The 11526-nt window shown below is 40.5% G+C and overlaps 1 protein-coding gene across 1 annotated transcript in view; it reads right to left on the bottom strand.

Annotated features, from left to right (window-relative positions):
* Positions 1-11526, bottom strand: part of Tmem232 (transmembrane protein 232) — a 263281-nt gene that overhangs the window by 146651 nt on the left and 105104 nt on the right. The window contains exon 11 of the mRNA XM_005361332.3: positions 80-258. Coding sequence (XP_005361389.1) covers positions 80-258 — 179 coding nt within the window. The remainder of the gene's footprint in view (positions 1-79; positions 259-11526) is intronic.

Below are 11526 nucleotides of genomic sequence, written 5' to 3'. Positions count from 1 at the left end.
TAGCCAATCAGGACAACACTTCATTCTACTTACAAACAAGATTCCTGCTAATAATAGAAGGAAAAGTTTGTGGATTTACCTGGGCTATAGTTAATGCACTTTGGATTCGTGGGTCTTGCTCATAATCCTTGATCTTTTGCAATGTTTGCCATATCAAGTTTCTAAGTCCATCCTGTTCCTCATCACCCTGAAGTTCCCATGACATCTTCACCAAGTTATACACTATGCCGTAGTATCCAATCCAGACCACCTTGGCACCTGAAAAAGTGAGGAGGAGGAGAATAATTCTTTGAGAATATACTGTCTTATAGTTGCATGAAGAAAAAGACAAATTCCATTTTATTCACATTGATAATAATTAATGTTAATTAATGTAGGAAAATTGAAATTAAGAATACTCCCCAATTTAAAAGTTTCAAAACAGTTAGGAATTTAACTATATTAAGTTCTACTCTCAAGATTATCCTTAGAGTGAAATAGTTTCATTTATTCTTAAATTACTCTTTTTACCTGGTTATAAAATATTTCTATGTGGTGGTGCTTAACATAGATAATTCTGACTTAGGTAGAGACAGGAAAAATAAATTTCAACAATAAAATAAAGTTCTCAGATGGGAGATAAACTAAATTTTGTCAAAGAACAATATGAAAATTCTGAGCCTATGTGAAGAACTTAAATTCTCAAAAGAAAAAGAATAAACTTTCACAAAAATGATGGAAGTTTTTCAAAACCCTATAATTTCAATAAGAATAATTTCTATTTTAAAAAGTCAGGCATAATGGAACACACCTTTAATTCCATCACTCAGGAGGCAGAATCAGACGGATCTCTGTGAGTTTGAGTCCAGCCTGGTCTACAGAGTGAGTTCTGGGACAACCAGGGCTACATAGTAAAATCCTGTATCAAAAAGAAGAATTATTATTTAATTGGCATAAACTGGAGCACTAACTATGCCTGGATTCTAATTCTGCTATGTAGGCTTTCCTATTTCAGCACATAAAAGGAAACACATGGTGTCAACTTGTTTAGAAGGTTCCCTACTGTCGATAGGTGACTCCCCATACAGGCCCCATTTCAGACAAGAGACTTCTTTTTTCTACTTCACACGGTTCAGTCACGGGAAGAAAAGACTATAAGGTACAAAAAGTTAGTGAAAGACTAGAAGTTGGAAAGAGAAAGTGTGTACACATCTCAGAAATTTGCGACAGAAGTTGAAGAAAGGAACCTTTCTGATTCCTCTCCTAGAGATGTTTCACTCTCTAGATCCCTGGTGCTTAGGTAAGAAGTGCAAACAGGAGGCTGCAGTTAACAAGGCATTTACAGAGCTTCTCTCCTCCCTTTGTCAACTAAATTATGTGCAATTAAGGGACTCTGGTGTTCAAAATTCTGCAACTGGAAAAAAAGATAGCTCTATTAATGAATAGTAATGTTCCTCACTACAAAAACAGAATTTAATCAAAGAAAACAAATTCAATTATATGTTTTCTTTCTTGGGAGATAAACAACCGGTGGCTTCAAGCAGTGGACCAGTCTGGGGAGCTACAGCGACTCACGTGAGAATTCGGAGAGCAATAAATCCTTGAAAAGATGATTACTGGGACTGTCAGAGCAAGATTCTCGGTGAGGGCTGGCAGAGGAAGGAAGGGAGCTGAGGAAGGAAAGACCTTCCATGACCTTGTCAAATCAGGCAGTTTGGAGAAAGGGTAAGGAAGGATGTTGGAGAACGGCTGTATGTAGCAAGGTAACCTGACAAAAAGGTCAGCAGTGCAAATAATTGTTACACTAGATTCCTGTTTGCTGTGCATTCATGTTTACTGAAGACTGAGTCACCTTTACTAAGCCATGGCATGTCATCCATCTCTGTATGTCATTTGTATGTCATCTCAAAATTGGAGAGCCAGGCAAGCATGGCTCTCTCCAATGTTATTTAATACATCATTTTACAATAATTTTACTCCTCATTCATTCCCATCCCACTTTCAAAAGGAAAAGTGAACACAAACACTGGAGTTCTGAGTAAATACTTAATTCTGTCTTCTAAGGATAATGCAAATTATTCCTTTGGTTTAACCGTAAGTCCGCCCATCCAACAGTTCATCGACACTCTAGCTGCCTCTGATCCATTCTTCTGCTCTCTTTCTATTCAGAAACCTCTCTGAATCCTCATGCTGAGTGTCTTGCCTTGCCCTTACAAAATTATACTTATAACATAAGTATAACAATTGGAATTGTCATAGTTCTAGGAAGATAGGGATTATCGGAGTCACTCTGACATGCCTAGCACCTAGCATCACGACAGCACAATATATAAGAGGCAGGGTGAAAACTATCATCCATTTGTCTAGGATGAAGGTGTTGCTTAAAACAGAGTGCTTTTGAGGACAAAAATCGAAATTGTGCTAAAAAAAATTAGGCTAGTTGCACCAAGAATAGGACTCCTGTGGAGATGTAGTTATGAGGAGAGAGAAGAGTGAAGATGACAGAGAGGATTTCACACAGGGCTGAAGAAGAGCGTTCATATGCATAAGGTGCTATAAAATAGCTAACCGAAAATGGTGTCCTAGGTAATGGGTGATGTTTCAGCAAAGGAGTAATTCCACATCAATCAGTGAGCTGGGTAGCCTCAATGGGAGTTGTATGAAATAATATAGGTCCTTACTTTGGAAGGCAGAAAGAGGTGAGAGGAAGAAACAGACTGGATAGCAGGGAAGGCCCCTAATAAAGTCTTCGCTTTGAGTGGAGGGCGTGAGGGTCAAAGAAGAAGCACAGTTTTAAATTTAGAAGAGAAAAACAATAATAAAATCACTTGCAAAACTGACACTGTTGTTTGGAAGAGCCAGTGTGGGAGATGAGGTGAAGAACCTTAGCAAAATGTGGAAGAATGAGGAGCAGTCGGGCTTCCAGAGGCACACAGCTCCTAAGACACGGCTGACGGAAACGCAGGGAGGGAGACATGAGCGGAGCTGCTTCACACGCGTGCACGACACTATGGGATTCATTACAGGTAAAGCGCAATTTGAGGGGTTTGGGGTTCGGGGGTCTGTTTTGTTTAAATTCCATTTGGATTTATTTATTCATTTAGTTAGTGGGAGGGAGGCACATGCATGCCATGGTAAGCATGTGGAGTCGGGAGCAGCTTGAAGAAATCAATTTTCTCTTTCTACCATGTGGGTCAAAGGTATTAAACTCGGGCCATCAGGCCTGGTGGCAAATGCCTACATCATGTGAGGCAGCTCATTTGTACCAATTTTGAATATGTAAGTTATTTTACAAACTGAGTCTCAGGGGAGAAACAGTTTTACTTTGTTTTTGTCTATATGTATGTGCATAAAGATGCTTTATTTAAGCATGTGCTGTGTGTGTGTGTGTGTGTGCACGTGCCTGTGAAGAGCAGAGAAAGGTGTCAGACCCCTCAGAGCTGAACAAAACTGAGGCAGCAGAGCAGCAAGGTCTCCCCAGCTGTGAAAAGGTTTTGAATTATAAAGTAACTATCATTTGCTATAGATTCTAACTCATTTTTAACTGTTTGTTTTCTGGTTTTTCTGTTCTGGGTTTTTTGTTTTGCTTTGCTTCGGTTTGGGGTTTTTTATTTCGTTGTTGTTTGTTTGTTTTGTGTTTGTTTATTTGGACAGAGTCTCATATAGCCCAGACTGGCCTTGAATAGACTATATAACCAAGGCTGGCCTTGAAAATTTGATTGATATTCTGTTGGGATTACAGGTAGGTGCCACTACGCTTGAGTTTAACTCCTATCTTCTTTACTTACAGATCCCCAACTTCCATGGGTTTTTTTTGTGACCCATACTATGTTCAGACTCTGAGAAGAGATCTCACCAGATCACCCAGCATTCCCTAACACTGCTGCCCTCAGGAGGAAACTGCTTGCACAGCCTCAGCTGCTCACACCTGCGGTTAGTTAGCCTGCTGTCCTTTGATCACAGCAAGGGCTGTGTCCTGGAGCAAAGCAACTCACCACATGGCAGCCAGGAAACAGCAAGGCAGAGAGAGAGAGAGAGAGAGAGAGAGAGAGAGAGAGAGAGAGAGAGAGAGAGAGAGAGAGGGAGAGAGGCCTGGAATCCTGAAAGTCTACCGCGGGGAAAGCCCCAAGCATCCAGCTCCATTCAATTAGCTCCAGCTTCCTAGGATTCAACATCTCCCAGTGCTGTGCAGGCTTAGGACTGAGTCTCCACCACACAGGCCTGTAGAACATGCCAGATCCAAGCATTGCAGCAAAAGAGGAGGATGTCCTAATCATTGAAAAAATTACTTAGCTTTGGGGTTTTTTTATCTCCTTGCAGTATATTCATTGTACACGTTCTTGAGTTACAGAAGGATATTTTCACACAAGTATATGATATGCTCTGGGCCTTTTCCCTCCCACACTGTCTACCTGGTCATTTAACTTCCTTCCCTTTGCTCTTCCAGATAGTTTTACATCTAATTTCATATCATCTGTGCATATGTGATTTTATGACTCTATATAAAATCTAGGAAGAACGAACAAAAGGTCATAGGTGGCATTTGACTTTCTCAGAGGGATTTATCTCATTTAATACAATCCTCTACAGTGGCAACCATTCTCCTGTAGACATTTATGATGGAAAGGTTTCCATGTTTTCTATCTATACATTTCCTGTATCCAACCCTATGTTGATGAACACCTAGGTTGGCTGTGTAAGGCAGCTACTGAGAGCAGTGTTGTGATGAACGTAGGTGCTGTGTGTTCTATCCACGTTCACTTGGAGTTCTTCAGATAAATACCTGAGAGGTTTAACTAGGTCACGCGCTAAATCTGTCTTTATGGAACCTCTATACCCTTTTCCTTTCTGACTGGAGTATTTACAGTACCACCAGCAGTCTATGTAGATTCTCTCCTATCATCTTCCTGATTGACCACCTTGCTGACTGGACGAGAAAACTCCGGCAAAGCTCGACTTTGCATCTCTTTGATGGCTGAACTTGATTCTTCATTTGTACGGCTTTTCAGAACTGCCCATTCCTTTTAATTAGCCTACTTTATTTCATAGTATTTATTGACTTCTTTGATTTCTTATGTAGGCTTTTGAGTGACGTGTGCTTGCTTCATTGTTCCATCTGCCTGCAGTATCTCTTCCCATATTTCACGCTGAGTTTGAATGTCTTCAGTTAGGTAAGGTGCATTCCTTGAAGTGTGCAAATAGACCCTGCTTTCTGTTGTTTTCAATCCAATCTGCTAGTCTGTGTCTTTTGATTGAGGAATGGGAATCATTAATACTTAGGGTTATTGAAGGGTGTGTGCCCATTCTTGTCATCTTTTTACTGCTTGGTGTTTCTCTGTTTGTCGCTTATTAACTGTTCTTCAGTCTTTAAGAGTGGTTTACACTTTCCTATTGCCCCATAAACATGCTTACCTTTCTCTTTAGTCCAAAGGATTCCTTCAATGTCTTCTGTAAAACTGGCTTAGTGTTCATAGATCCTTTGTTTGTTTTTACTATGAAATCTTTTCGTGATCCTTCGATTACGACAGCTTTGCCAGATAGTCTGGATTGGTAGGTATTGTCATTCAGGGACTGCAATACAATATTTTAAATCCTTCTGGCATTTAAAGTTCCTGTTAGGACATCTACTGCTATTCTGATAGGCTTGCCTTTGTGATCTGGTGTTTTTCTTGCAGTTGTCAATATCCATTCTTGTAGTATATATTTGTGTTTTAACTATAACATGACATGGGCCGATTCTATTCTCATTTTGTCTTTTTTGGAATCTAAAGCCTGTGTGCCTGGGTGTGTATCTCCATGGAAAGACTTGAGAAATTTTCTCTTATGGCTTTAAGAAAAAAAAAATGTCTTCTATGTCTTTTATGTGAAATTCTTTTCCTATTTCTATGTCCACAATTCATAGACTTGGTTTGATCTTATGGCCCTGCAAATCTCTTATGTTCTGTGTGTACATTCTTATTAATCTAACTTTGTTATTATCTGAATATTCAATTAATCTCTCTTGTCTTCAAACCCTGTATTCTGTTTCCCCTTGACCCATTTTGTTGCAGAAGCTTTCTTATCTTTTTAGTTCAACATCCTGTACTTTTTATTTCTAGTCATTCATACTGATTTTTCATTATTTCTATGTAATTATTAAATTCAATTTCTTCTTTTCTTTCTGTCGTTGATGTTCTCTTGGAATTCTTTTCAAGGGTGTATTTGTGACTTCACAGATTTATTTGAACAAACATAAAATTATTGTTTTACATTCTTGCTTGAGACATCAACTAACTAATTTACTCTCATTAGAGGGCACTCCTGTAAGTCTCGAAGGAGTCACATTGTTTTGGTTTTTTATGTTTCTCATATTCCTACATCGGTATTTTCAAAAATGGAGTTGGATTGTTGGTTGGCTATGTCATTCAATCACCCTCATTCACTCAGTGGAAGTGTGTACAATGTTCAAAATGCTTAGTTTGAGTAGAATTAGGTTTTCATTTTCTTTGCTAAACTGGGCATCAAAGTCACTAGTTAGATCATCAGCACCAGGATCAATATCCAATATTCCCAGGAGAGAAGAATAGTTTCTATAAGGAACAACTATCAAAGGAGAGTATGCCACTATGAAAATGCAGTAACCATCAAAGTAAAAAATGATCACCTCGTTAGCACAAATCATTTTAGGAGGTAGAGGAGCACTCGTAGTACTGTGCACACTGCGGTATGAACTGCTGTGTGTGCGTGGAGGGAAAAAAGAGGAAGACCAGTGGTTAGAACTGGGACGGTGGAGAAACAAAGAAAAGAGAACAATAGATAGACATGGAAAACAGTTCTGAGAAGATGGTTCTGCCATCAAGGTTAAGGTTCACAACCAAAATTGGGAAACAGCAGGGACAAGGGAGGGAGAAGAGGTGTCTCTCACAAATGGGAGAGTAAAGGAGCTGAAGAAAAAATAATCCGATAACCTAAAACAATCTCAGCTTTCAGGAGTCTGAGATATGAAGAATCCCAGATAAGGCCATTCTGTGTTCCTTGGAGAAGCCTATCATCATCGTCATCATCACCACCATCATCACCATCATCACCATCACCATCATCAGCATCATCACCAGCAACATCAACATCATCATCATCAACAACAACAACATCAGCACCATTGTCATTATCAACATCATCATCATCATCACCACCATCATCACCACCATCATCACCATCATCATCGCCATCATCATCATCACCATCAACATCATCATCATCACCATCAACATCAGCACCACTGTCATTATTATCATCATCATCTTCATCATCATCATCACCATCATCATCACCATCATCATCACCATCATTATTACCATCATCACCATCATTGCCACCATCATCATCATGATGTAAACAAAGGAAAAGAAAAAAGAACAGAAAGAAAAAATAAAAATAAGCAGGTGTCCTGGTAACTTGACATTGGTTACTGAATAAAACAGAAATAAAAGAGAAGGGCGGGGTGTAGACAGAAGTTTCTATCCTGCCTGGTCCTGCAGTCATTCAGTCAAAAAAAAAAACACAGAGGCTTATATTAATTATAAACTGTACAGGCTCATTATTAACTAGCTCTTTTCTCAGTAAGGCATTTTCATCTCGCGTTCTCTGTGTCTGGCTGGTGACTGACTCTCTGCCTTTCCTCACCCCAGAATTCTCCTACTCTAGTTGCCCCTGCATACTTCCTATACTTCCTGCATGGCTACTAGCCAATCAGCATTTTATTAAACCAATATGAGTGATACATCTTTAATCCCACAGCAGGAGAGAGATGAATGTGGACTCAGACTCCTAATGCAATCTCTTGCCTGCTTAGCATCCAGATTCTCAGTGTTCTTCCTGGGCTTCCAGATGTTGTCACACCTGTGGGAGGGCAGATCACAGATGCTGACTGGGCCCATCAGTGAGAGGTTCTCTACAGAGTGGGCTTGGAACTGACTCCTCCCCAAGGAGGTTCTCGGTGTCTATCATATGTGATTGTAGACTGTCTCAATCCTTCTCCTGACTCTAGATCTAACTGGACTTCCACCTCACCAAATACTACATGGTTCTGATTCTGCTTCTTCTCTATAATCTAGAAGTCCTGGTGTCCAGGTTTTACTGTCTACCTTCACTCTGGGTTTGCCTGGTTGTAATCCACAGAGGGTCTAGGAAAACCACACTGCCTCCTGGAGCAGGGTCTTTTTTTGAAATGACTTCTCATCCTTTCTTCAGTAGAATGCCTAGAAGGGAGGTTCTTCCTCTTCTGCCGGGGCCCCTCCTCCCTCGGCCAGTGCCTTAGACAACTACTATGTCCTTCTTTCTTTGCTCTTTAAAGTGTCTGTTAATGAGTGTGTGGTACACAGTTTCTGAAGTTTTCCATCATGACTTCTGTCTTCTAGTGTTGCATTTCTGCTTCCCAAGATGGAAAGAGTTTTCAAATGCACCGACCCCTCAGGGATGGACTCCTGATTTAAAATTTCCCATTTTATTTTGCTATTTAAGACAGTGATATTTAGCTTTCACCCATCTCTTCTGATAGCTGTTATCCAATATTCCAGTTTATTACCTGGAGATTCTAGTCGATCATACCTGCATGTGGTTCTTCAGCTTCTATTCTCTTGGCCCTACTCTTTTGATCCTCCTCCTGCCTCAGTCTCCCAAAGAGCTGATATGCTTTCATACCCATGTCCAAACCTTTTGACCTTATAAAAGAATGGCTAAAATATGTACAGACCACTTTTTCCACACATTTAAGTTATTAATTGAAGACAAAATATTTTATAAGATTGCAGTAGTTCACAGCAAATTGAATATGATTTTGTTTTATAGTCCTCAAGCTCAATAACAAATCTATAAAATAGATTCTGATAATTGTGTTCTCAAACTCAAAATTCTTTTAAAAATCCCTTATTTTTTTTAGAGTAAGCTGCGTAAACTCCACTAGAGTATTGCTGATAGACAACATCAACAAGAAGAATCTATTACATCTAGTGTACCGACAGCTAACGATGGGGATGACCTTTTGGAGACAGATGGCGCACACTGGAGCTGCCGCAGAAAGCCTTCTCGTCTGCACATCTAGCCACTTCCCGTGAAGCATGCCCACCACAAAACTACTAATCTGGGGACCAAGTGCAACCTAAGGCAGACTTCTGTCCTGCTATCAGAGACTCTATGGCAGCTCTCAACTGCGCCACTTTAAATAAACAGAGAGAAGCAGTGTCTGTGTGCGCAACTAAGCACGCAGTGCCCCAGGAGAAGGGAGAAAATGGGACCGAACTGTGAGTTCTCAGAATTTATTAAGAATCTGTGCCATTTGGAAGCCAGTATTAGGAGTGCTCTTTTATAACAATGTTTTGTTTTAGTGACTGGATTCATCATGGCCTTTAATTGACATTCTGGATATATGGACCCCAAATAGTCAGCAACCGGGGAAGACTAATGTTTCTATGTGCTTGAGTACAGCCTTTATGGTTTTGACAATACAACTCTACATTGTGCAATCAAAGCATGGCTGAAAGGTAGCTCAAATGTGTGATGAAGTTCAGAGCGCCACCTTTATTAAATGCCACGAAGAGTGAAACTGAAGAGAGCAGTGTGAGAAAACAAGGCTCACCAGCAAGCTCCACACTGACAAATGCAGAGCCGAGGCTTTCTGCCAGCCACTGTTCTCTACGCCAACGAAAGTTACATCAGAGCCTTTGGAACATATTCTAGTGAGAAAAGCAGGTATGAAGAAAGTAAGCAAAGCAGCATCAGTTTGCAGCGGTACTACAAGAGTTGCAGATGATAGCATGACAATGGCTAGAAGAGAAAGATGCTCAGCTAAATGTCTAAGGACCCAGAAAAGTGTACCCAACAGGAGATGGAGGCTTTGGTTCTGAGGCAACTTACACGTTAAGAGAAAGAGAGGAAAGGATTTTCTGGTTTGAAAACAATGTCTTCTTACTTGGAGGGGCTGTGGAGGTGGCTTAGTGGGCAAAGGTGCTTGCTGCTAAGCTAGATGCCATGACTTTGAGCCCAACAACTCATATGATGGTGGTGTAGGAGGTCCTTCTGTCTATGTGTTGCTTTCATTGGTTGAATAAAGAAACTGCCTTGGCCTTTTGATAGGGCAGAAATTAGGTACGTGGAGTAGACAGAACTGAATTCTGGGAAGGACAGACAGGCAGACGCCATGAATCTCCTGCCTGAGACAGACATAGGTTAGATTCTTGCCGGTAAGCCACAGTCACGTGGTGATACACATAGAAACAGGTTAATCAAGATGTGAGAGTTAGCCAATAAGAGGCTAGAGCTAATGGGCCAGGCAGTGAATTAATTAATACAATTTCTGTGTGATTATTTTGGGTCTAACCTAGCCAAGTAGCCGGGACAAAAAGCAGGCCCTCTCTCCCCTACAACATGATGGAAGAAGAGAACCAACTCCCCAAAAATGTTCTCCAACCTCCACTAGCACACCATGATACACTCATGAATACACATGCCTGGCCACACACACACACAAAGATAGATAAACAATTTTTCAAAAGGATGTGCTTGCTTGGGAAAGGTAATCCATGATTTGAAAATGTGATTTCCCATGGGTGAACTGAGCTACATAAAATCAGTTCAACCTCTGGAAATGCCAGAGAGGAGGCCAAGCCATTTTGCTAGCTGTCTGTTTAAGAGGCACAATAAGAACTGTGAATAATAAAGCTTGGGGAATCCCCAAAGCTGCATGTACTCTTAGTGCTTATCACTCATTGTTACTAAAGGAAAATGCACCCATACAACCCCATCCTCTGAAGACAGGAGGGATGGAGAGCTTAACGCACTCTCTGGATCTGCTTTATGCACCCTTTTTGTGAGGACAGGGCCGGTTATAACTTGTATCCTTCCATAATTAAGGATAGGTGGTTTTGTTAATTTTTTGAGTCTTTTAACAAAATACTGTAGTCGGACCTTTTCATTGAGACAGAGACTTATTAGTAATTATAAAAGCTTGGCCAATAGCTTCGGCTTGTTACCAACTAGCTCTTACAACTTAAGTTAACCCATTTTATCAATCTATATTTTTTGTCTTATGACTTTATTAGTTTACTCTGTACTGTCCATGATGCTTCCTCTCTGTCTGTCTGGCAAGTCCCTCCTTCTTCTTCCCAGTATCCTGTATGCCTGAAAATCCTGCCTTGCTATTGGCCATTCGGCTTCTTACTCAACCAATCAGAATGATACATCTTCGTGGTGTACAAAGAGATTATTCCACAGTAAAACAACAAGTGCAAGAGTTGTCTCAGGGATCCCCAGGATCCCAGTAGGTGTCAAAAAAAAAAAAAAACCTGGGAGCCCTCAAGCTTGCAAGTGCTGTCAAGAGTTGAGATATTCTTGGGGACTCCCAAACTTCATAGTAGGTATGAACAGGGACAGACAAGAGTATGAAAAAGAAGGTTGACCTTTTGGTTGCATAATATCACTCTTTGGAATGTTATTACACTATACAAATGATATTATAAGCCGGGTGGTGGTGGCACATGCCTTTAATCCCAGCACTCGGGAGGCAGAGGCAGG

The sequence above is a fragment of the Microtus ochrogaster genome, linkage group LG4 (assembly GCF_000317375.1).
Source record: "Microtus ochrogaster isolate Prairie Vole_2 linkage group LG4, MicOch1.0, whole genome shotgun sequence".
Classification (NCBI taxonomy): Eukaryota; Metazoa; Chordata; class Mammalia; order Rodentia; family Cricetidae; genus Microtus; species Microtus ochrogaster.
This window is presented reverse-complemented; position numbering and strand designations above follow the sequence as displayed.